The 21,001-nt window shown below is 48.6% G+C and overlaps 9 protein-coding genes across 9 annotated transcripts; 3 read left to right on the forward strand and 6 right to left on the reverse strand.

Moving 5' to 3' along the window:
• Positions 1 to 767: 767 nt before the first annotated feature.
• On the reverse strand, positions 768 to 1,223 carry FTJAE_2280 (uncharacterized protein; the record flags this gene model as incomplete). The annotated part of the gene is made up of 1 exon (XM_037348458.1): positions 768 to 1,223. The coding sequence occupies one exon, from the start codon at positions 1,221 to 1,223 to the stop codon at positions 768 to 770; it is 456 nt and encodes a 151-aa protein (XP_037210532.1).
• A 914-nt stretch (positions 1,224 to 2,137) lies between these two features.
• Positions 2,138 to 3,926, reverse strand: FTJAE_2281 (HOL1; the record flags this gene model as incomplete). The annotated part of the gene is made up of 4 exons (XM_037348459.1): positions 2,138 to 2,563; positions 2,612 to 3,063; positions 3,111 to 3,710; positions 3,764 to 3,926. The coding sequence occupies 4 exons, from the start codon at positions 3,924 to 3,926 to the stop codon at positions 2,138 to 2,140; spliced, it is 1,641 nt and encodes a 546-aa protein (XP_037210533.1).
• A 427-nt stretch (positions 3,927 to 4,353) lies between these two features.
• Positions 4,354 to 6,612, forward strand: FTJAE_2282 (oleate-activated transcription factor 1; the record flags this gene model as incomplete). Its single annotated transcript, XM_037348460.1, has 4 exons — positions 4,354 to 5,681; positions 5,728 to 5,802; positions 5,850 to 6,132; positions 6,181 to 6,612. The coding sequence occupies 4 exons, from the start codon at positions 4,354 to 4,356 to the stop codon at positions 6,610 to 6,612; spliced, it is 2,118 nt and encodes a 705-aa protein (XP_037210534.1).
• Positions 6,613 to 6,643: 31 nt separating this feature from the next.
• FTJAE_2283 (cytochrome P450 monooxygenase) lies at positions 6,644 to 11,904 on the reverse strand (the record flags this gene model as incomplete). The annotated part of the gene is made up of 9 exons (XM_037348461.1): positions 6,644 to 7,641; positions 7,691 to 7,934; positions 7,983 to 8,035; positions 8,211 to 8,379; positions 8,737 to 8,828; positions 8,899 to 9,159; positions 9,476 to 11,265; positions 11,335 to 11,853; positions 11,900 to 11,904. 9 exons carry the CDS (start codon positions 11,902 to 11,904, stop codon positions 6,644 to 6,646), a joined length of 4,131 nt encoding a protein of 1,376 aa, XP_037210535.1.
• A 754-nt stretch (positions 11,905 to 12,658) lies between these two features.
• On the reverse strand, positions 12,659 to 14,257 carry FTJAE_2284 (uncharacterized protein; the record flags this gene model as incomplete). The annotated part of the gene is made up of 1 exon (XM_037348462.1): positions 12,659 to 14,257. The coding sequence occupies one exon, from the start codon at positions 14,255 to 14,257 to the stop codon at positions 12,659 to 12,661; it is 1,599 nt and encodes a 532-aa protein (XP_037210536.1).
• A 501-nt stretch (positions 14,258 to 14,758) lies between these two features.
• On the forward strand, positions 14,759 to 16,078 carry FTJAE_2285 (hydrolase or acyltransferase (alpha beta hydrolase superfamily); the record flags this gene model as incomplete). The annotated part of the gene is made up of 1 exon (XM_037348463.1): positions 14,759 to 16,078. One exon carries the CDS (start codon positions 14,759 to 14,761, stop codon positions 16,076 to 16,078), a length of 1,320 nt encoding a protein of 439 aa, XP_037210537.1.
• Positions 16,079 to 16,164: 86 nt separating this feature from the next.
• FTJAE_2286 (phytanoyl dioxygenase) lies at positions 16,165 to 17,288 on the reverse strand (the record flags this gene model as incomplete). The annotated part of the gene is made up of 2 exons (XM_037348464.1): positions 16,165 to 16,990; positions 17,041 to 17,288. The coding sequence occupies 2 exons, from the start codon at positions 17,286 to 17,288 to the stop codon at positions 16,165 to 16,167; spliced, it is 1,074 nt and encodes a 357-aa protein (XP_037210538.1).
• Positions 17,289 to 17,728: 440 nt separating this feature from the next.
• Positions 17,729 to 19,498, forward strand: FTJAE_2287 (cocaine esterase; the record flags this gene model as incomplete). The annotated part of the gene is made up of 1 exon (XM_037348465.1): positions 17,729 to 19,498. The coding sequence occupies one exon, from the start codon at positions 17,729 to 17,731 to the stop codon at positions 19,496 to 19,498; it is 1,770 nt and encodes a 589-aa protein (XP_037210539.1).
• A 420-nt stretch (positions 19,499 to 19,918) lies between these two features.
• FTJAE_2288 (transaminase type I) lies at positions 19,919 to 20,889 on the reverse strand (the record flags this gene model as incomplete). The annotated part of the gene is made up of 3 exons (XM_037348466.1): positions 19,919 to 20,201; positions 20,248 to 20,656; positions 20,853 to 20,889. 3 exons carry the CDS (start codon positions 20,887 to 20,889, stop codon positions 19,919 to 19,921), a joined length of 729 nt encoding a protein of 242 aa, XP_037210540.1.
• Positions 20,890 to 21,001: the final 112 nt, after the last annotated feature.

The raw sequence follows: 21,001 nt of genomic DNA on the forward strand, positions 1-21,001 counted from the left end.
CATCTTGTTCCTATAAAAGAGAACCTCCGACAATACAACCCTAGGCTGACTGCCAAGAAAGCACAACTGGCATTGCGTAAAGCTTGCCTAGTCTCGGCAATTAACTACTCGTATCTTTTAGCTAAATCGAAAAACCAAGCCTCTGTTCCTGTGCCGCATCACAAACCAAAGCCCCCAAAATGTCAAGCAGGCCTCCTTTCATTCTTAATTCGTCAACTGAAAGATAAGATATATACTTCATGATAGGCAACGTTTGCTTCGTATCTATTGTCCAAACCTCTGATTTTTCATCTCATTATATGTCTTCAGCCATCTACACAAACCACTTAATTACTGAGATACGTCCTGTTCTAAACACGTTCCAGGCCTGTGTTTCTCAACAATATTTTCCTCCATCCCGGGCACTTCCAGAGGACCTGTATATTCTCATACGATTCATATCTCTGCCTCAGTGTCTCTTGAAGACTTCACCGAATGATCCCGCAAGATTTCCTCTGGCCGCCACAACGATTGCTCTTTTACTTAGACAGCAAGCTCAAGAGTAGAAACTTCCAGTAGTATTAGGACAATATGTCTTTATGAATTAAACATTGGTTATAAAGCAGAGCAATACTCTATATTGCGTCGAGACAAAGGAAACAAATGAGTGAAAGATGGGTATCGTTGCCTCAAGCCAGAGACAAACGCCACCCTCAAAAGACAACGCACAAAACACCAACAATCCATCATCACAAGCATAAGCTCATGATTCATCAAAGGCGCAGTCCCTACTCTTCAGTCTTATCATCCCCCTTCTTCCCATCATCCTCCGCCTCCGCCTCCTCCCTCGCCAGCTGCTCCTCAATCTTCTTCTTCCTCTCCAAATTCCTCTCCCTCTTCTTCTTCTCAGCCTCCTGCCTCCTCTTATCGCGCCTCTCACCAACAAGATATCTTGAGTTCTTGATTGCTGGAAATACGCCCTTCAACGCGAGCCAGAGGTGCGAGAAGGCTTCCTTGAAGTGAGTCTTGGTCTCATTGTAGTTGGCGCGGGCGAGAGCAGCGCGCTTCTTGGTGCGGTAGGCCTTTTCGGCTTTGGCTGCTTTGGCGTATTGCTCTGATGCTTGGCGGCGGGTTGTCATGAGGAGATGTTCGCTGCCGCAGGTGCTCACGGGACGGGGAGTAGGTTCTGTGGGGGCGGTGTCGGTCTCTGACGAGGCCTCTGTCTTGGATTTTGATTTGGCCATTGCAGAGAACATTGAACGATTGGTGAATTAGGGATTTTGATTATTAGTTGTATTATATTGGTCGTGATGGGTATAACGAATGGCTGATGGGTGTGAAGCAAAACCGCATGAGGTAAAAGCAAGGAGAACAGATACCAGGGATGGTAGCTCTTTAAGAACCCGGACAGATGTTCATGAGACCTTGCATCTGTCCATTAGCCGGGCATTCGATGTTTTAGTCTATGTAACCTTGACAGGCCGTCATTTATGCAAACTGACCATTATCTATAAATGCATTGCAAAGTTTATACCTTCTAGAGCCAGAAGTAGAATTTAATCCCTGTAAGTTAATGCATTCGTTAACCGAGCTGTTTTGCATAAGGGTGCAATTAAACTCGCAATGAGTCAAGGACCGCTATCCTAAAGAACTTAAAGATTTAGGTAAATTTAGTATACTTTAGGATGCATTTAGTGGATCTTAGATTAGAGGTTTTTGACACTTTTGCTTAACGTCAGAGGTGTTCATGCCTCTGAGGAGAGCATATCATCCCATTAGGGCTGTCGCGCATGAGTTTGTTACGCACAGACGTCATGCCATTGGCAATCCAGTCAGTGGTCTCCATGCTGAAACAGCAGGAAAAGTCAATAGCCAGTTCAAATATCTTATACCGACGACTTGCGTAGAAGGTGGTGGCAAGACGATGACCATGCCGGGACGATATTAATGCGACGAATTGAGCACCATCCCAATCTTGATATTTCCCGATTAGGCAGTTATGGGACCTCATAAGCAGCGGAGGGTGACGCCCTGTTTAAAAGGCAGATACGACAATTTTGGCTTCGTTCGTTCCAGTGATCTATTTGCTATTGTGCTCTGAGTTATAGACATCAATACATAACGTAATAGTCTCTGCGACCTAGTTCATCACCGAGCCCTACTCTTCGTGATGCTTAGGCCAGATACGTCGACGCGCCCACTCACGAACACGCTTTCCAATGAAGTACATAACAATACCCATGGCGCTCAGAACACCACAAATAATAGCAAGGATGTTCATAGCACCGTCATATCCAAGGGACTCAATCGAAGGCACAGTCGCATAGCTCAAGCCGAATGAGACAAAGCCTCGACCAGCACAAACGACTAGAAGAAGAGGTCCAGACTTGTTGGGGTAACTGTCCATGACAAAAGTGATTCCGACCAAGTTAGCACCCAGGAAAGAGAAGAAGCCGAGATGATATGGAGCGACGATGGCGATCCAGTGATAATCGTTGGGCGAGGCGGCTGCGTGGCCATAGACGATCGCTGAGATGATTGCACAAGCTGCTGGAATGATCAAGACAATAAGACGATATTCAGGCTGTACCAGTCAGTATGCGATCTTGAGAAACGGGTAAGGAATATTTACCTCGAAGACACCCTTATTCCTCCGACTCATGAACTTACAGATGATATCCGAGCCAAATCCAAGCAGTGGGACAGCAAGCAAACAATCAATGATCTGAACAAGCTGCACATAACCAAGAAGCTTGCCGTTAAAGTTGTAGGGCGGCTGTACTAGAATTTGAGCAAAGGTTGAGGCTTGGTAGATGTAAAGACCGAGAAAAGCACCATTAAGGATAAAGATCCAGAAGATTGGCGGCAGGATGAGAGACAGCCCAACGTCCTTGTAGAAGGAAACAAGGCTCCTCCAGTCAGCCTTGCCGTGGAACAGCTTGATATCGTCGCGCCATGTTCTCTCGCCGAACTTCTCGGGTTGGAGAACGACGCCGTTGCGAGTTGTGACTTGGTATAGGACTTCGTTTGTTCCTTCACGCGCTACATTGCCGTTCTTGTCGAGCTTTAGATGGACAGCACCCTCTGTTCAAGGTTAGGACTGAGAAATGAGGAGAGCGGAAAAGACTTACCAGTCGCGTCTTCGGGTCGGTCATAGCGAGTCTCGGCGAGGAACAAGATAGACATGATCATCGTGAAGCCGTTGATGATGGTCATGATACCATACCACCACGGCAATCCAAGCGACGGAACGATGTACGTAGTCGCGGTAAAGAGAGCCGCAGTAAGCGTGTTCTGAACACCGACAAAGTAAGACAACATAACACCATGTTGATGAAGAAAGTGAATCTCCTGCACAATCAACGGTGCAAGAGCCTCACTCTGTCCAGCAGCAAGACTGAAGATATTCCTCCCAGCTATATGGCTCGTAAGCGACTTTGAGCAAGCACACCAGATTCCAGAAACCGTCAGAAGGAGCAATGAGAAGAGAAATACAGGTCGTCGGCCGATGGCGTTGGCGAGAGGCATAGAGAGCAAATTACCAATTCCCATGAAGAGAGTGGGATACGTAAGTAAGTCGCTGACCCGCTTGGCATTGTCGTTGCGATAGAGCGCGTAGAGCTCTGGGGCGACGGAGCCGAGGCCGGAAGTTCCTAGGACTGAGATACCGGAGTAGAAGCCGACGAGGAGGATGATCATGTACTTTCGCCAGACTGGCAAGTTGAGAGGATCTATTAAAACGTGAGTTTAAAATAATTAGAAGGAATGGTTTGTCGTTGTTTACCTTTGGGGTCAGGACTAGGCGTCGGGACGAGAACAACCGTTCCATCTTGATACAGATTAACCGTACCAGATGCATCGTGGGCTTCATGATGAGGCGTCTTGATGATATCCTCAACAGCATCGACGTCAGGTTTCATACCGAAAGAATCGCGTCGCTCAGCCATGACTACACCTTGTCAACTGGATGAGTTCTGAAATTCCACGTCTAACCAGCGACGAAACGAGGTTTATATCAATTAATTCGCCCTCGAGTCGGAGTCAGGTCTGGACCTTGGTGCTAAGTTAGTCTGATAGCGTAACGCATAGACTCCGATTGGTTCGTATGCGATGCGATCTAAGAGAGAGGTTAACTTGCGGGGGTGGAGCCGAGTCTCCGAGGGGAATGAATGCGGGGAAGTGGGAAAAGTTTACCGATCGTTTATTAAAATACGCTGTCTGCGCCGCCGTCGGCTCGGTATCTCACCACCCAAACACATCCAACTCCAGATCTTGAATCACCCTTCAAACCCTTGTCACCGGAACCCGTCTTCATCTACCGGCAACCCAATCATCACCTCCCCCACGTTTCCGGACCCCCCCATGCCCTCACCAATGGATACCGAAGACAGCCCCGGGATCCCCAGATCCAGCAAACGGCGCCGTCTCAATTTCGCATGCAACTACTGTCGGAGTCGCAAGACGCGCTGCGACGAGCAGCAGCCCTCTTGCCAGGCTTGTATACTGGCTGGAGTACCTTGCGTTACGGAAGATAGGCGCAGACCGGGGAAGGTGATTAAAAGACGAGAGGCGGGCAAGTCAACGGATGGAGGGTCTGTTACGTCTGCGAGTCCGTCGGAGTATGGATTGCAGGCTGGGGCAGTGGAGAGGAGACATTCTGTTGCTGAGCCACAGACTATAGAGGTTGTTACTGGGCCTATTCGCGCGAGGTCACAGAGTCCGAGGCCGTCGCAGAGTAGAGACTCTTCTCATACAGATACGATAAGCAACCCGCTACCGATCTGGCGACAAAGCGCTGGTACCACGTCTTTCCAGGTGCTGACGGAATGGCTCGACCTGGCTTGTTTCCGGCTCAGCATCCCTTACCATTTTGGTTCCTATCCCCCGTCTACTCTGAACCCGCAATCGGCATCTCAGCCACAGCACGGAATTCCGATCACCCCGGAGACTTGGGTACCCCAGACTCTGTTCGATGCGTATGCGAGAGAGATACATACGTTCTACCCTGTTGTGAGGCTCGACCAAGCGCGTGCGGATGTAGTACAGTCTCACCCAGGGAACTTGGCATCGCATGCTGTCGACATTGCAGCGCTGAGAAGTCATCTGCTCTTTGCTGCGGGCGGATGTATTCTTCAACATGCCGAGCGAAAGGCCTACATGACTGAAACACTTGCACTAGCCCGAAACGCACTGGGATATCTCATCGGCAACGTATCATACGACACAATTGAAGTCCTCTTTCTATTCTCAGTATGTCTCCGCCTCAACGACGAAATCATTTCAGCCTGGACAACTCTCGGCATCTGCCTTTCTATCGCCCACTCTCTCGGCCTCAACAAACCTGGAAAGAATAGGAAGAAACCTCTGGATCTCGACGCCTGGAATCCTGCGTGGTGGGCTCTATACAGCTATGAGAAGTTATTCTCATTCCAGCTTGGATATGTATCAACCATCTCGGATGATGCATTTGACACATTGGAACTAGATGTAGTTAAGTCTGCTACCCTTGAGCCATCACGTATTGCGTTATCGATGGCGAATGTGTTTAGCAAGATGAGTCGTCGTTGCGCTACGGCGAGACAACTTGAGGAGAGGGCTAGTAGAAGGGCTCTTGAGGCGGTGGTTAAGGAGAAGGTTACTAGTACTGGAGAGGCGTTTCTGATGCTGACGAACTGGGCTAATAGTGTCCCTACCGGTATAAGGTACGACATCTCAATGCAGGGGTATCTGGTTGCTAACACGCGATAGACCTACGTCGGATTTTATGCGCATCCCAGAAAACCTGGGCCTCGCATCATTCGTGTCTCTGCACTACCACAACGCGTAAGTTCACCAAAGCCACCCAGTTTCCTGAAGCTAACGTGTCAAAGTCTTATAATGCTGAACCGCAACTCTCTTCTGATCAGCAAAAACGCTCTGCACATGGCAGTAGAGATCATCGCCAAAGACACACCATGGGAATACCAGATCCGCAACGGTCAATCGATGGTTGCAAATTCCGCACGAAAGATCATTCATCTTCTCGCTGATAACGATGATTCGGCGTCGCATCTTTTCGCACCTGCTTATTTTCCGCTGCTTCATGCTATGTATGTCTTGGCTGTTCATATTCTGAAACAGCCGCACTCGCGTGTTTCCAAGATCGACCAAAGTGTGAGTTGCACCATGTACCGCAATACTTCATCGTGCTAATTTGGACAGCTTCTAGTAACTGCTGCTGACTTGGTTCGCTGCTACTGCGTTGGTCTCGGCGAAGAAGATCGTCTGAACACTATTTTAAATGGTCTTCTTCGTGTCGTCCAAGAAGCTATGAAGCCTAACCCACCACCAACCGATACCGACCGCAACACGCCGGCGCTAAACTCATCAACAAGCTTGTCTGATCAGAATGTGACACCTTTGACCGATCAACAGACACTCACAGAGGCCGTTGGCCAGTCCGATCCCGCACTTCCTCCTCATTTCTCAATGGACGAGAGCATACTTGATCCATTCTCAGGCCAGCCATTCAATATGCCGATACTACCTGATGAGATTGGATGTGACTGGGCGGACTTTGAAAACTTGCTGCAGAGACTTGAGAGCGAAGGGTCTTTGTATCCTACCGATGAAGGAATGATTATTGATATATAGTGCAATCTGACAATCTTTGTTCTCTTACTGTTCAAAGGTTCTCCATTTCCGATCTTTTGTGCATTTTGACAAATAATCCTGTCTGACGCGGAAACCACCCTGAAATAATTCTCATCTTGATATTTGGATCTGCAAGTTGAATCTCGTACCGCGACACCAGTGTCGCTACACCCTTGTAGATTTGGATGAGCGCAATGTGTCTCCCAATGCAAATGCGAGAACCTCCGCCGAAAGTAAGATCAGCTGCATTCATCTTTCGCAAACGCCGCTGGTACTCTTCTTCACTCTCATCCTTCAACTTAAGCCATCTCTCAGGACGGAACTCATTGGCGTCTTCACCCCAAACGTCCTCATTGCGACCGATGATGTATGGATTCAAGCCCACAGAAACCCCTGGAGGCACGAAGCTACCATCAGGAAGAGTCAACCCCGTATCTGGGACGTAGCGCTCGAGGGGCATGGCAACAGAGGGATGCATCCTCAACGACTCTCGGATCACAGCGTCGAGATAAGGCAGGGATCGAGCTGTACTATATGGCGCAACCGCATCATCATCAAAGCTCTCTGCTAGAATGTCGCTTTTCAGTCTGGCCATGGCATGCGGGTTTCGCAACAAGAAGTCAAAGATGGCACGTAGTGCAATAGAAGTCGTGTCAGCTCCAGCCAGGATGTTGCCAAGCAGGAAGTTCAGCACGAGCTTTGCATCAATAGAATCCGGGTTACTCTTCATGCCACCAATGAAGTAATCTAGAAAGTCTGGCTCTTCTAGGTATTTGCCTTGTTCCCGTTGCTCGAGTCGGCGCTGAAGCTGCGTGATCGCGAAATGAGTGACGTGGCTCATATCTGGAGGTCCAATACGCACGATGGGATTCTTTTTAAGAAACCGGTCCATTAAGGGAATCTGGCCGATCTGGGCGAAGTATTCTACTGATAATGCAGATGCTATGATGGTCTCATCAAAGTCGTGGCCATTGGCCATGTATCCGAAGGTCCGGCTGAAAGTCAAGAAGCCGATTATGTCCCAGGTATCTAACTCAGTGAGCGGGCAGTAAAGGTTTGGGCGACATGGGTTACTCACATAAGCCAAGCCATTCGGCCAGATCGAAGCTCTTAGTGTCTTCTATAAACCGGTCGTCGATTTGTTTGCAGAGCTCGTCGATTACCTGGTTCATCTTCGACTCCAAGGTCAGAACATTGCTCGAGGAATAATACTTGGCCATCGGCTTCTTCATCTGTGTGTGTTCCGCCGGGCTTGTGGTACTAAATACGTTATGGTTGATCTTGCCATCAACTATGGTACTGTTGTTGAGGTAAAACTCTGTCTAAAAGAGGCATTAATTATGCGCTCTACACTTGCTTCCAGGACTTACCTTGAGCCATTTATTATCAGTGCCATAGATGGTCTTGATCAATTCGGGGTAGTCTAGGTCGAGTAAGTTGGGACCTATTCTGACAACTGGGCCGTATTTCTTGTGAAGCTCTTGGATTGTCCATTGGTATTTCTGAGACCGGACTTGATATAGACGCCAAAGGTTGGTCCACTCTAGCGGCAAATCACTGTTACCACTTGTCTGTCATCTTTGACCTTTAGCACTCACTAGCAAGAAAGGGACCAGGATATTGTCGCAATGGAGACGTCAGTGTCGATCTCACCCACCAGAGTAGGGCAGCGCAAAGCGCAATGGCTGTGAAGATACTTAAGTTGTCCATCGTTCTGGGGTGTCGGCGAGAATTTTTCCTTTCTGGTATAGGCTCGGTTCGCTCGTTCTTCAATAGTTCCAGCAAGATATTCAAGATTTGGGATAAACATGTAAATAAGTGAAGAATGGTTCCAGAAATTGTTCCAGTGCACAGATTAAATACTAGGTACTGGGCTTTCAGTTTGCCCGGGACCCCTTGGCTGACCCTATACGCAAGAGCATAAACTATTGATGTTGTGTTACCCACTTACGACATGTGGCGCGCCTTCAAGCAATCACAGGACGGCTAGATATCAATATAACGCAAGCAAGCGACTATATAAGCAACCTGATTTGCTGTTTGCATTGAAATATGTAGTGATTCGACTTGATTAGCTTTGATTGGCGCTGAGCTCCTTGGCTGGTAGTATAATATGAGACATACATGCCCGATGACGTCGGTTTTCCTCTGCCTCAAGCAGATGGAGGGTCGAGGGTCAACCCAACCAGAGATCTGCCATCGAAACGCTGTGCTATCTGGATCAAATGTCCCCGCTCATCTCAATGTCTCCACTCAACTGAACCGTATTGGCAATCAAAAATTTACTGTATTCCTGGTATCGACGCTGGAACTGTAGAGAGTACCTGTCTGATCCTGGTGGGATGGGCTTGATATACCAGAAATTCGCGTCATTCGTGTCGTCATCCGGGACCTCGACAGCTTCCCATTGCGACCCGGACATTACCAGGCGCATTCCAGTTGCGTCTTCACTAACCCCTAGGGCATAACTGCCACTTGGTCCATAGTCCAAGAGGTCATCTGGAGGAGAGCGATTCCCTTCGCCGCTACTACCCAGTACCCAATGATCTGCTTCTCGATTAGTCATATTCTGGTTAAGTGTTTAAAACAATGCCTCATACAATTGCTTTTGAAATTGAAGAGTAGCTAGGAAACACCGCAGCTCGTTGAGTCAAATAGAGGAACAAAGTAAACAGTATCAACATCTGACAATATCTTTCCATCCACGAAACGTAATCTATACTTCATAACTTCCACCTCAGCCTGGATTACCTTAAAGTCACCCTCTTGGCCTTCAGGCTATAGAAATCAATTAATGATTTAATTGGTTTGACTTCTGTTAACCCTGCGATAAAACAGGTCCCGACAAACCGATAACGCTTACCAACTTTCCTCAGAACGGCTGGTTGGTTGAGGCCGTTGAGGAGACAAACCAAATCACCCTCCTGTATCCTCGGGGGAAGCCTCCCAATATAGCCTTTCTTCGTCTCTGCTATAGTATGGTTATACGGCCTACACTTCGCGCAGAGAAGTTGGATGTAGCGATATTCCTTCATGTATTGGTCCTCGTCTTCGTCGTCATCGGGATCCTTGACGATTAGGCGAGGGCACAAAGTGAGAGAAGAAACACTTACGGGGACTTGTGCAAGAAAATTTCTCACGTAACAAAAACGGGCCAACATAGCTCTAGAGCACTGCTTTCCCTTCTGGAATGGACGATTGAAACGACCCAAAAACTTCAGAAATTCCAGGCCGTTTTCAATAGGGAAATCGGTCTCTTTACCCTTAGAAGCAGCGTATGGTTCGAGAAGATGACGCAAAGCAGCTAATGGGTGGCCACCTGACGTGTAGCTCTCATGGCGTAGAGCAAAGTCCAAGGCCCAGGTTATTGGCAAGCCTTCTGAATGGAGAAGCTCGGGTCTTCCGTAGTCAGAGACTCTGGGACCTATCATTTCGATGCGATCCAGAATATACAACGTGACCTCCATGTCGGGACCGGTTATTCTTTCGTGGAGTTCCTTTTCAAAAATATTGTCAATATGCCTGTTGTCTGGAAAAGCCCTGTTGCCTGGAAAAGCCACTGCATCTGCACTACCCCTGGAAGATGGGCTTGATTGAGCCTCTCCAGGGAAGTTTGGACCCCATGATGGCATGTCAGTGTCAGCTTCCCAGCCATAACCAACTCCTGCAAACCTTAGAAGGCCTAGGGGCCCTCCCAGGGAATCATCTGATGATGATTGGTCACGGTAAACTTTGAGATATTCGCTCAAGAAATCCCTGCTGACAAGTCCGAGAGATTTTCTTGGACTATAATCCGGGACAATTTTGAGTTTTGTAATACCAAGGAAGCCGTAATAATAATCCTTGGGGTTGGTCGCACGAGCCTCTGATAAGTGGCACCAAATATTGGTCTTGAAATGACTTTGGCCCAACCAATTGCCAACAGGAAGTCCTTGGTCTCGACGGCCTTCGAAGATGTGGTGTAGAAGCTTACAATTTTGTTTGTATGCCAATATCAACTTGAAAAGCTTTTCTTTCTGGCACAAACGAGAATTCGATGGACTCAAGATCCATCCCAACCAGGCTGAAAAGTATTCCAACGTCTGAAGTGAAAATGATCGGGGTCCACAAATAAAAACTGCTTGTTTGGCGAGAATGATTTCTTGTCGTATCCATATGCGGCTCCAGTACGGAAGGTCAAAAAGTGGTTGAGCGGGACCCCGATGACATTGCCCTACTATTTCCTCCACTACGCAGAGCGAAGGATACTCCTTAAGCCATAATAAATGACCGTAAATCTCATCGCCAATCACTTGGAAGACTAAGTCTTCCACTATCTTTTGGAACTTGTGAATCCTGGAAGACACCAATTTTGATAGAAAACCCACGGGGTGGGAGCCTTTGATCACATTGGCATCGAGCTTGCTGGCCTGTCTTTGAAGCCGATCCTGCCAATCTCTGACTTCCCGACATAGGATTATCAGGTCATTTTTGCAAAACTCGAGTTCCGAACCATATGGGCTTTGCAGCACCCGTCCAGTGACTGTAGTCGCGTGTTCAAGTGCGTTCGCGAGCTCATAAATCTCGATATACCCAACTTGCCTGGGGGTTGCGAATGTCGTATCAGCGACTGAAAGTTGCTTCGTATCCTTAACTTCCTTGAACCTTTCCAAGCTGTCATGTAACTGTGCAATACAGTCTCTCAATCTTTGGTGATTGTTGCAATCTTCCCCATTCCCATACCGGAAATACCGCTCAAAAGCTGTGATTTGTATAACATCGATGGCAGTACCTATCGAATCACTCAGAGGTCCCAGCCAACAGAGAACAAGACCGCTTTGTGAGTAGATTTCTCCCATCTTGGCAACTTGGCGGCTCTTCTCAGCATCATCAGCTTGATTAATGCAGATGGCATCCACCCATAATTTCTGGCCGGCCGCGTGTTTCGATTGACTGAGGTGCTGCGGGACGCATCTCAAAGCCGAGGCCAAAGACGTTGTTACTGGGTGTTTGTGTCCGTTTATAAAAATATCCTCGGTAATTCCAGGATCGCCCCAGACGTAGGACAGTGCATTGAATGGTAGTTGATCATGAAGATCTGTGACATCCATTTCACACGATATCTCTGGCATGGTCGATTTGATTGTCAGAAGCCTGATCTGTTGGCCAGATAATTTAAGGCTGTCATAAAGAGGCGATCCCGGGGCAGATCGCAGGTCGCCACTCTCTTGGGTGACACCAGAGGTATACGCTTCTGAGGATCTATACTTGATTAAAACAGGCTTGGCAGATTGAGCGTTCAACTTACGCCATGATTCAGATACAGTTCCTTAGCATCTTCTCACTATACGGTCTTGTCAAATGGCTTAGTCTGCGAAATTGAAAATAGAAGGAAGATAAAGACGAGTCCTGCTAGGGGCTTGCAGTAAATGCACCAGGAATCATCAAATTTATAAGTCTATGAGAAATGACGCAAGTTTTGTAATTTCACTGATAAGGCATACTGCCAGGCTGTGAGGCTAACTGGTGATTTGGAGATACGAAGCTGGTGGCAGCCAATGGCAATGTACTGAATGCAGTGAGATTGCTCTGGCCAACATGCGGGCTGCTTTAGGATCATTGGCCCCAAATGACATCCCTAGGCTCCCTAATTTGCATGTCGTTGAAATAACCCTCTCTGGGGAAATGATTGAGTTTGTGTTTTGGGCAAATTCTTTCCCTTGACTCTGCTGCTTTGTTTTTGTTTGTGCAAGCTTGGTTCAGTTCCGTACCATCTCGTCTAATGAGTACTTAATAAGAAATACAACTGAAAGCAATGTAAAGGGTTTTCAAGCTTTCCAGCACTAGGGCCAATCACGAAACAGCACGTTACGCTGCATGTCCCCACGTGTTAGGCAGAATGTACCTGAAGAAGGCAAATTACCAGGTAAGTAATTACAGTAAAATGGCTATGGTACGCAGAGCAACCTATTTTACTCTAAGTAAATGAACTTCGAGATGTAAGAACGTTAGAGTGACATATAGGCTAATGAGAACTAATTACGGTAGCTTATACAGTGATATATAACTAGTATTTAAACCGACTGACTGGGTCAGTAAGTTTACAGACCCGGAGGAACTGTTCCTGTATCCAGGCGATTTTGTCCTTGTGCAGCTCACGACAGATATACTTTCCTCCCTCCTTTGACAGCACTTTGATAAGGCTATTCAAGTGAAGCAGTGCGTGCGAAGGCCCTTGAATCAGTATATGTCGCTTGTAATCAAAGAGACTCATTGCCTGGTCCCCTCGGAGATACTGGGTACGTACACCTTCATCCAAGTCTTGGTCATGGTAGTTGGGGAATATGATCGTTGGGTCATCCAAGTCGTGCAAACCTCCATGATTTTGGCGGTTGCCCAGGTAAAACGGCATGGACCGGCAGATGGAGTCTACTAACTCCCTGCCGTGATTAGGATCTGGGAAACTGTTGTCCTTGGTAGCAATCAAGATGGTTTGCTGCAGCGCCTCGGAGGGCGCCTTAGTGAGTAGATAGAACTGCATCCGCAAGACCATGAGCTGGCAAACGCGCCATACATTCCAGATGGTGGCAATCTGGACGGTTGGGTATATATCGCAGTGCCCAAAGTAGGAAAAGGTGTCTTGTTGGGCTTTTTTATAAGGCTGCCATGAAGCCGGTACTAAGTGAACCCAATCCAAGAGTTGTGCGTTAACGGACGAAGCGTCCTGCCACCAAGTCGCAAGGGTAAGACCATCCAGGTTATTCTTAGCCAGGCCGCACATAAAGGTAGACAATCTCTTTTGCAAATCAGCAATCGAGAGACCTATCAGGTCCAAGACTGCATTCGGGCTCGCTGGCATAGAATAGTCCCAGCCTGTATCGAACCAAACATCCAGGCTCGAGGTGTCGTCTAGTTGCAATTCCATATAGTTCGACACATCGCAGTGTCGCAGGTAGCCCCTCAAGTATGAGCGGCACTCTGAGTCCGTGACACTCCCAGTCCCATGATCGAGCAATGCACGAGCTCCGTCCTGGTGTGCGCGCATGGTATGCTGATGCGTCGATCGAGCAGCGATGCTCTCGTAGAAATGCATCAAGATAGCACTGAGTACAGTACTGTCCTTTACTCGTTCGATAGGATCGTTGAGAGCTTCTTGTAAGCGACTCAACGCTCTGGTAAAAGGAGGATGAGGCGTTCGATAGGTGTTTGTTGGGGATTTCCATAAGCTCCAGAGCTTCGTTGCGACGGCGGTCACAACGGTTGAGAGGACAGAATCGGGATGCTCTTTGGCTACGGCTGGGAAAAGAGGTTCCAGGAAACCCTGGGTCGAGTTGAAACTGCGTCCTAAGCCTGCGATTGAGGTGAGGAAGAAAGAGACTGCGAATGATTCGTCGCTGGGGGAGATCGATGCTGGTATGACAGTCTGCATTGCCCATCCTGGCGCCATCGACTGCTGAGGGCTTTTGAAGCGTGATGTAGACTGTAGGAGCTTTGCACCTGTGGCCTGGTCCTTGAACCGAATCCCGCTTGTCTTTTTCTTTGATTCATAACCTCCACAAACCCGTCGCAGCCGGAGACATTCGCGACAGCTTGGCCTGTCCCCGTCGCATTTGACTCGTCGTTTCCGACATGTCAAGCAGCCCTTGGAGGGGCCATGGTTGACCATCTGTACTGCGCAATGATCAAGAGGACCGAGGTATGTAGCTTCCAGTTGCCACGCGACCGGTCTGGTCTGCGATTCGTCGCATCCAGGGACTGATTTGAAAATACCGTCATGCGGAAATTAAACAGCGTTTCGAACGAATCATAGATTTCCAAGTTTGAGTCCAAGGCTCGTCATAGTCTTTGCGACGGGAAAGGCGTAAGGGTGGCTGAGCTAGAATTAGAGAGGGGCGAAGGATTGCAAGGCGACCAATCGCAAAGGAATTGCCTTATGCGTCCTAGTCACCGCTGTAAGCACTAGAAAAACACCAATCGCAAACAGGCTCGATGCATGGCTGATGAATTGTGTAGGTCTAAGTTGGTTATGGGTTGATCCCGCAGGAACCGATTGCGAGAGCAAGCAAATCAAGATAAAAGACAGAGCATCGCCGAGAATATCAACGTGGTCATTGGCAACTTTACCCATCTTTCTCTACTATACCCTACCTTCTGAGTCCCTTTCAAAATGAAGTCAACTTCCCTCTTCAGTGCTATTCTCCTAGGAGCAACGATAGCCTCAAGCTCTATTATTCCCCGTGTCTCTGCACCATCTTCCTCTCCAAAAGAGCCAGAAGATCCCATAATCCTCTTGAGCAAAGATGAAAGCTTCCATTTCGAACTGCTCTTCACCCTCGGAAACACCATATTCGGGGCCGGCGACGTCAACGACGTCTTGGCCGCAGCGAAACACATCAAGCCCGGCAACTTCACCAGCTGGCTTGAGACCTTCCAAACATTGGCCGAATACACCAAAACTCAAGCCGAAGACCCCGGAAATGCGTACGATACATTGAACGTCCAGGAAGCCTGGTTCGCTGCATCAAGCTACTACCGTCAGGCCGACTTCTACAACCATGCGAACTGGACGGACCCACGAATCAATAGCTTCTGGCTCGAACAGCGCGCTGCGTTTGACAAGGCGCTTGCTGCACTGCCTGCTCCTGGCGAACGTATCCAGATCCCGACTGACAACTACACTATCGAAGCAATCTGGTACACAAACCCTGCAACCGATGCGGTCAAACGGCCGACCTTGGTTATCGGCAACGGATACGATGCTAGCCAGGAAGATTCCTACCATTCGTTCGTCGTACCAGCCTTGGCCCGTGGGTGGAATGTCATCACCTACGAAGGGCCAGGGCAGCCGACCGTTCGCCGCAATGATGACATTGGTTTCATCCCCAATTGGGAAAAGGTGCTCACCCCAGTGATTGACGAGTTGCTGAATCGCAAAGGCTGCTTCGTCGATGAAGACAGACTCGTCCTCGTTGGCATTTCAATGGGCGGGTATCTAGCTGCTCGTGCCGCTGCGTTTGAACCCCGAATCAAAGCTCTCATTCTCAATGGCGGCGTGTGGGATGTCTACGAGGGCTTCTCCAGTCAGCTGAGCCCAGACATGAAGGAAGTTTTCGCTGCGGGCAAGCAAAAGGAATTTGACGAGGCTGCCTCGTCGCTCTTCGATAGCCCACAGGTGCCTACAACGGTGCGCTGGGGTCTAGAACACGGATTATGGTGCTTCAAACAGCACTCTCCGTATCTGTGGCTCCAGTCGCTTAAGCAGTACACTCTTAAGGACGTGGTTAGCAAGATTAACGTACCCGTGCTTGTCGTCGATTCTGAGTTTGAGGGGTTCTTCGCTGGCCAGCCGGAGGTTGTTAGGGATGCACTTGGCGATAGGGCAACTTACAAATTCTTTAATGGAACAGCTGGATATCACGTCCAAGTTGGAGCAGGCCAAGAGTGGAACAGGTACCAGTTTGCCTGGCTACATAAGATATTGGGATAAGTACATCAGTTTAGTTCTTAGTTATGGGGAAATCATTAGAACATAGTAGAACATCAAAGCAATAAATCTAATTAAAACTGACTTGATTACGCACTAATATACGGAATGCCAGTCAACAGAAATCCTCGGTTCGTCAGCTCAGGCGCCTTCCTGGGCTTGTTGGTGTTATAAGGACAAGGCTCTCCATTCCTCAAGACAGGAATTCCTCCAACATGCATAGCATTAGGCCAGTGCGTCGTCCCCTGCAGATTCTCAAACGCAGCCTTCTTCCTCTTCAGATCCTCCTGCGTAGCATCCGCAGCAGGCATGTAGCACGTATAAGTGCAGAACCTAGGCTGCGTACCCTCAGGACTAACATTGTAATGAGGAGTGCGCGAATCCCAAACAATAAGATCTCCAGGTCCCGCATTGACCTTTTCCCATTCACAGCCCTTGTTCTTCAACCACTCCATGCCCTCCGCTGTGAAACCGTACCACTCATGAGTCCAAGCCCAGATCTTATTCGGCTCATCCTTAAAATCCTTGTGGAACTCTTCACTAAGAAGATGCGCGCCTTTGCAAACGATCAAACCACCGTCTTTATCACCATTAGGGAAGATGTTGACTAGGCCTTGGAGACAGCGAAAACCGGGGTTCTCGGGGTCTTGGTCCTGGTGCGGCCAGGGCTTGTTGACCTTGACGTCTTTGCGGTTGGGGAAGGATGTGTTGACGGCGTCGAAGGAGACGATGAGGTCTTGTGTGTCGTAGACGCGCTCAAAGGCCTCGATGACGCCGGGTTCTTGGCGGATGGCCCAGGCGAAGGATTCGTGGGCGACGCCGTAGCCTGTGATCATGCCCTTTTCGGTTATGACGGGGAGAGTCTCGGTTTTGATGGTGCTGGGGTCATCGCGCTTAAAGCCCATGCCGCCGTTGCTAAGAACTTATTAGTTGTTTGTTTTTGGTGTTTGTTTTTGGGGACTTACAAGGTCTCTAGGTATGTGAGCATCTCATCACCGTATTTCTCAGCTCTGTCGAGAGGAATAGCTCCCTTGATGACGGCGAAACCATCTCGGTAGAGATCATCGCGCCAGTCGCCAAAGACAGTTCCTGGGTTGGCGAAGAGCTTGTTTGGGCCTGAGGGCTTGGCTTGGACGGGCTTGTTGAAAGTGGGTTCGGTGAACTTGAAAGCGGAGGTGGCTTGGTAACCAGCTGGCTCAGTGTTGGCGACCATTTTTACGGAAAGAAGAGCGAAAGAATAAAAGTTAAATGTTGATTTGACTCAATGAGATGCAATGTCACTACAGTTATGAATCTCAGATATTGTCTTTGTGCTGTAAGCTGTTTGATGATTTAGTTTGAGCAAGTTGAATCAGCTCTTCTTATTCTTCTCTTCAATAAGCACGTTTGCTTGCCACCAGAGTTGTCCAATTGATTCCGAAGTGCAAGCATCGCTTCGGCTCGGTAACACGGCAATCCTCATTCCGCCCCGCGCTAATGTTCAGACTCCGATTCCGAGCCGTACCATTTGCAGTGGGGCCGACAAGTCCACAGCCCGGTTCGCTACTTCGGAATCCACTCTAGCTTCTCAGTATCGACTATGAATAGGTTCGCAAACGCTTGTGAAATTGAAGTGTCAAAATCCCCAATCAAACCCTTGTCATTGCAAACATCATGCCTCTCACAAACCTCCCCTTCACAGTCCCAATTGACCCCATTGGCACCCCTAAAGTCGGTCATGGCGGTTATGTCGGATTCAACCCTCACTCAGAAGTCCTCCCAGCAGGTTGGAAACACGACAGTCCTCAGGCAAGACCATTACCTTCACCTGTTCTCGTAGAACATGATGTTGCGTTCAAAATGCGAGATGGCGTTACGCTATACGCTGATGTGTATCGGCCGCCGAACACGGATGAGCCTGTTCCTGCTATTATCTGCTGGTCACCTTTCGGAAAGAAGTTCAATGGCATTTTGTCGCTAGAACTCATGGTTCCGTGGAATCTGGGCATTCCGGCACAAACACTTTCTGGACTTGAAAAGTTTGAGGCGCCTGATCCTGCCGATTGGGTTCCTCGCGGTTACGCTGTTGTCAACATTGATTCTCGCGGTTCAGGTGATAGTGAGGGAATCTTGGTCATCATGGGAACTCAAGAAGCCGAGGACGGATACGACACCATTGAGAGCATCGCCAAACTGCCTTGGTGCAATGGCTCTGTGGGACTAGCGGGAAATTCTCACCTCGCTATTGTCCAGTGGTTCATCGCAGCGCTGAACCCACCCAGTCTCAAAGCCATTGCTCCATGGGAAGGCTGCGGCGATCTGTATCGCGAACAATTTGCCCGTGGCGGTATTTATGCCGGTGACTTATTCGATAAGCTCATCGTCAAGTACATGATGCAAGGCCACAGCGGGATCGAGAGCTTCCGAGAAATGTTCAAACAACATCCCCTTGCGAATGAGTGGTGGAACGACAAGCGCCCCGATATGAAGAAGATCAACATCCCCACTTACATCACCGGCACATGGACTAACACAATGCACGGCATGGGCGCTATTCGAGGCTGGCTCGAAGTTGATACACCGCACAAGTGGCTTCGCTTCCACCCTTGGCAAGAGTGGTATGACATTTGGGGCAACGAGCAGGCGAGGACTGAGTTGCTTGATTTCTTCGACTACTTCCTCAAGGGCAAGAACAACGGTTGGAACAAGGTACCAAAGGTGCGCACGGCTGTTCTGCGATTTGGGAAGAAGGAACCTCAGTCATACGAGAACATTGTCGAGGAGAACTTTCCCATTCCGAGAACAGACTACAAGAAGCTGTACTTTACACAAGACAGCAAGCTTTCTCTTGATCAGCCAGGCGAGACATCGGCAGTTAGCTACAACTCTGAAACCGATGATCAGGTCAGTTTCACATATCGCTTCGACAAAACAACAAGATTAGTCGGTCTCCCCAAAGCCGTTCTCTACGTGTCCTGTCCCGACTACGACGACATGGACGTCTACGTCACCCTCGAGAAACTCGACACCAACGGTGAAGTCATGATGAACCTCAACATCCCATGGAAGGGCATCCCCAAACAATCCTTTGAAGAAATGACCCCCAAAGAAAAGATCGAAGTTGTTGTGTATCGCGGTCCAATGGGTGTACTCCGAGCATCGCATCGCGAGATCGACGAGAGCAAGAGTATGCATCCGCACTGGCCGTTCCATCCTCATGAGAAAGTGGAAAAGATTACGCCAGGGGATGTTGTGAGGCTTGATATAGGTATTTGGGCCATGGGTATTGAGTACGAGGCTGGTGAGTCGCTTAGAGCTGTTGTTTGTGGGAGGAATATTGGTGTGAATAATTTTGGAAGTTTGGAGCATTTGGATAATCATGGGAAACATGAGGTTCATGTTGGAGGGGAACACGCAAGCCATGTTATTCTGCCATTTGTTTAGATCATACAGTTTTCAGATGCTTTGCATAGCCAATTCAATGATTCTGATTCCTTCAGCGACTACGTCCACTGGTTGTCCTAAGCTCAGACGGAGATAGCCCTTGTAATCAGCAACTCCCTCCTCACTAAAGCCAGCACTGGCTGGAATAACTGCGACACCAAAATCTTCAATTAACTTCTCTGCAAATGCAACTTCATTGATTGACTTTCCATCTGGCCCCGAAAAGTGAATAAACGCCGTTCCTCCACCCCGCGGTCGAACCCATCGACATCGGTTCGAGTTTCTCTTGACAAACTGTTCATATTGCTCAATGTCTTTACCTTGAGTTTCTAATATCTGTGCCACGATCTTGGGCAGGACATCGGGAGATAACGCAAATAAAGCGATGGCGTCGTCGATGCGTGAAACGTTGAGGGTCGTCTAGTCTCGAGCTGCAATTATACGCTGTAGGATGTCTTTGTTTGGTGAGATAATCCAGCCGTTGCGAATACCCGGGAGTGCGTAGGCCTTGGAGACAGATCCAGTGGAGATGGTGTTATCGTATCCCAGGGAGATAACGGATGGTGGGGTTGGAGTGTCGTTGTGGAAGAGAGGACGAAAGACTTCATCGCCAAAGATTGTGATGTTGTGCTTCTTGGACAAATCTCGGATCTGCTCTAGTATCTCTCCAGAGAGAACCGCTCCTGTCGGGTTGCAAGGATTTCTCAACGCTGTTAGTAATCCTCACGAGATCTCCGAGCGTGACTCACGTTAGGATAATGGCTTTCGTGTTCGGCCGAATAAGTGCTTTGAGCTCCTCAATGTCAGGATTCCATGATCTTTCTTCTTTCGCAACCCAAAATTCCAACTCAGCGCCGAAATACTTAGGCAAGAGATACAGAGGTCCGTAGTTTGGGAATTGGCAGATGACATGGTCGCTTTTGTTGCATGTCGTGCTCAGCACTAGATAATTGGCCATGATTGATCCAGGAGTGATGATCACATTGTCTTCTGTCAGTGGTGCGGTTTCGGTGGAATAGATCTCTGCAAGGCGTTTGAGAAGCTCAACTGATCCGAGGGATGGAGCATATGAAAGTGGGATGTCGGTTTCGATCGGACTGAGCTTGGTGGAGGAAAGATGTCGAAGGTTGTTCAGCGAGAGGGCATGTGGTGCTGATCCTGCATATTGTCAGAATGTTTGGTTGAAGCCGAGGGACAGTGTAACATGCAATGCAATCTTCGCTCTGGGCTACACAAGTGAAGTGCCAGTTCTCATGATATTTTCCTTTATTCCATGACTTCTTACCCCATAGCTACGAGCTACCGAATGTCAGTCAAGACGTGAATCATACATCAGAACGGGCATCGTACTCACCAATGCGATCAAGTTCAAACTCCGGGATATCATGCATCGTGAATGCGTTCACTGAGCGCAGTGTTTCGATGTCAAGAATGGTTGGAAAGTCAGTGCTGTCGCAAGTGCAGTGGTTAAATGTAGAGTTGACGATGAGTCGCTGTCAAATC

This window comes from Fusarium tjaetaba, assembly GCF_013396195.1.
Source record: "Fusarium tjaetaba strain NRRL 66243 chromosome Unknown NRRL66243_c0000041, whole genome shotgun sequence".
Taxonomy (NCBI): Eukaryota; Fungi; Ascomycota; class Sordariomycetes; order Hypocreales; family Nectriaceae; genus Fusarium; species Fusarium tjaetaba.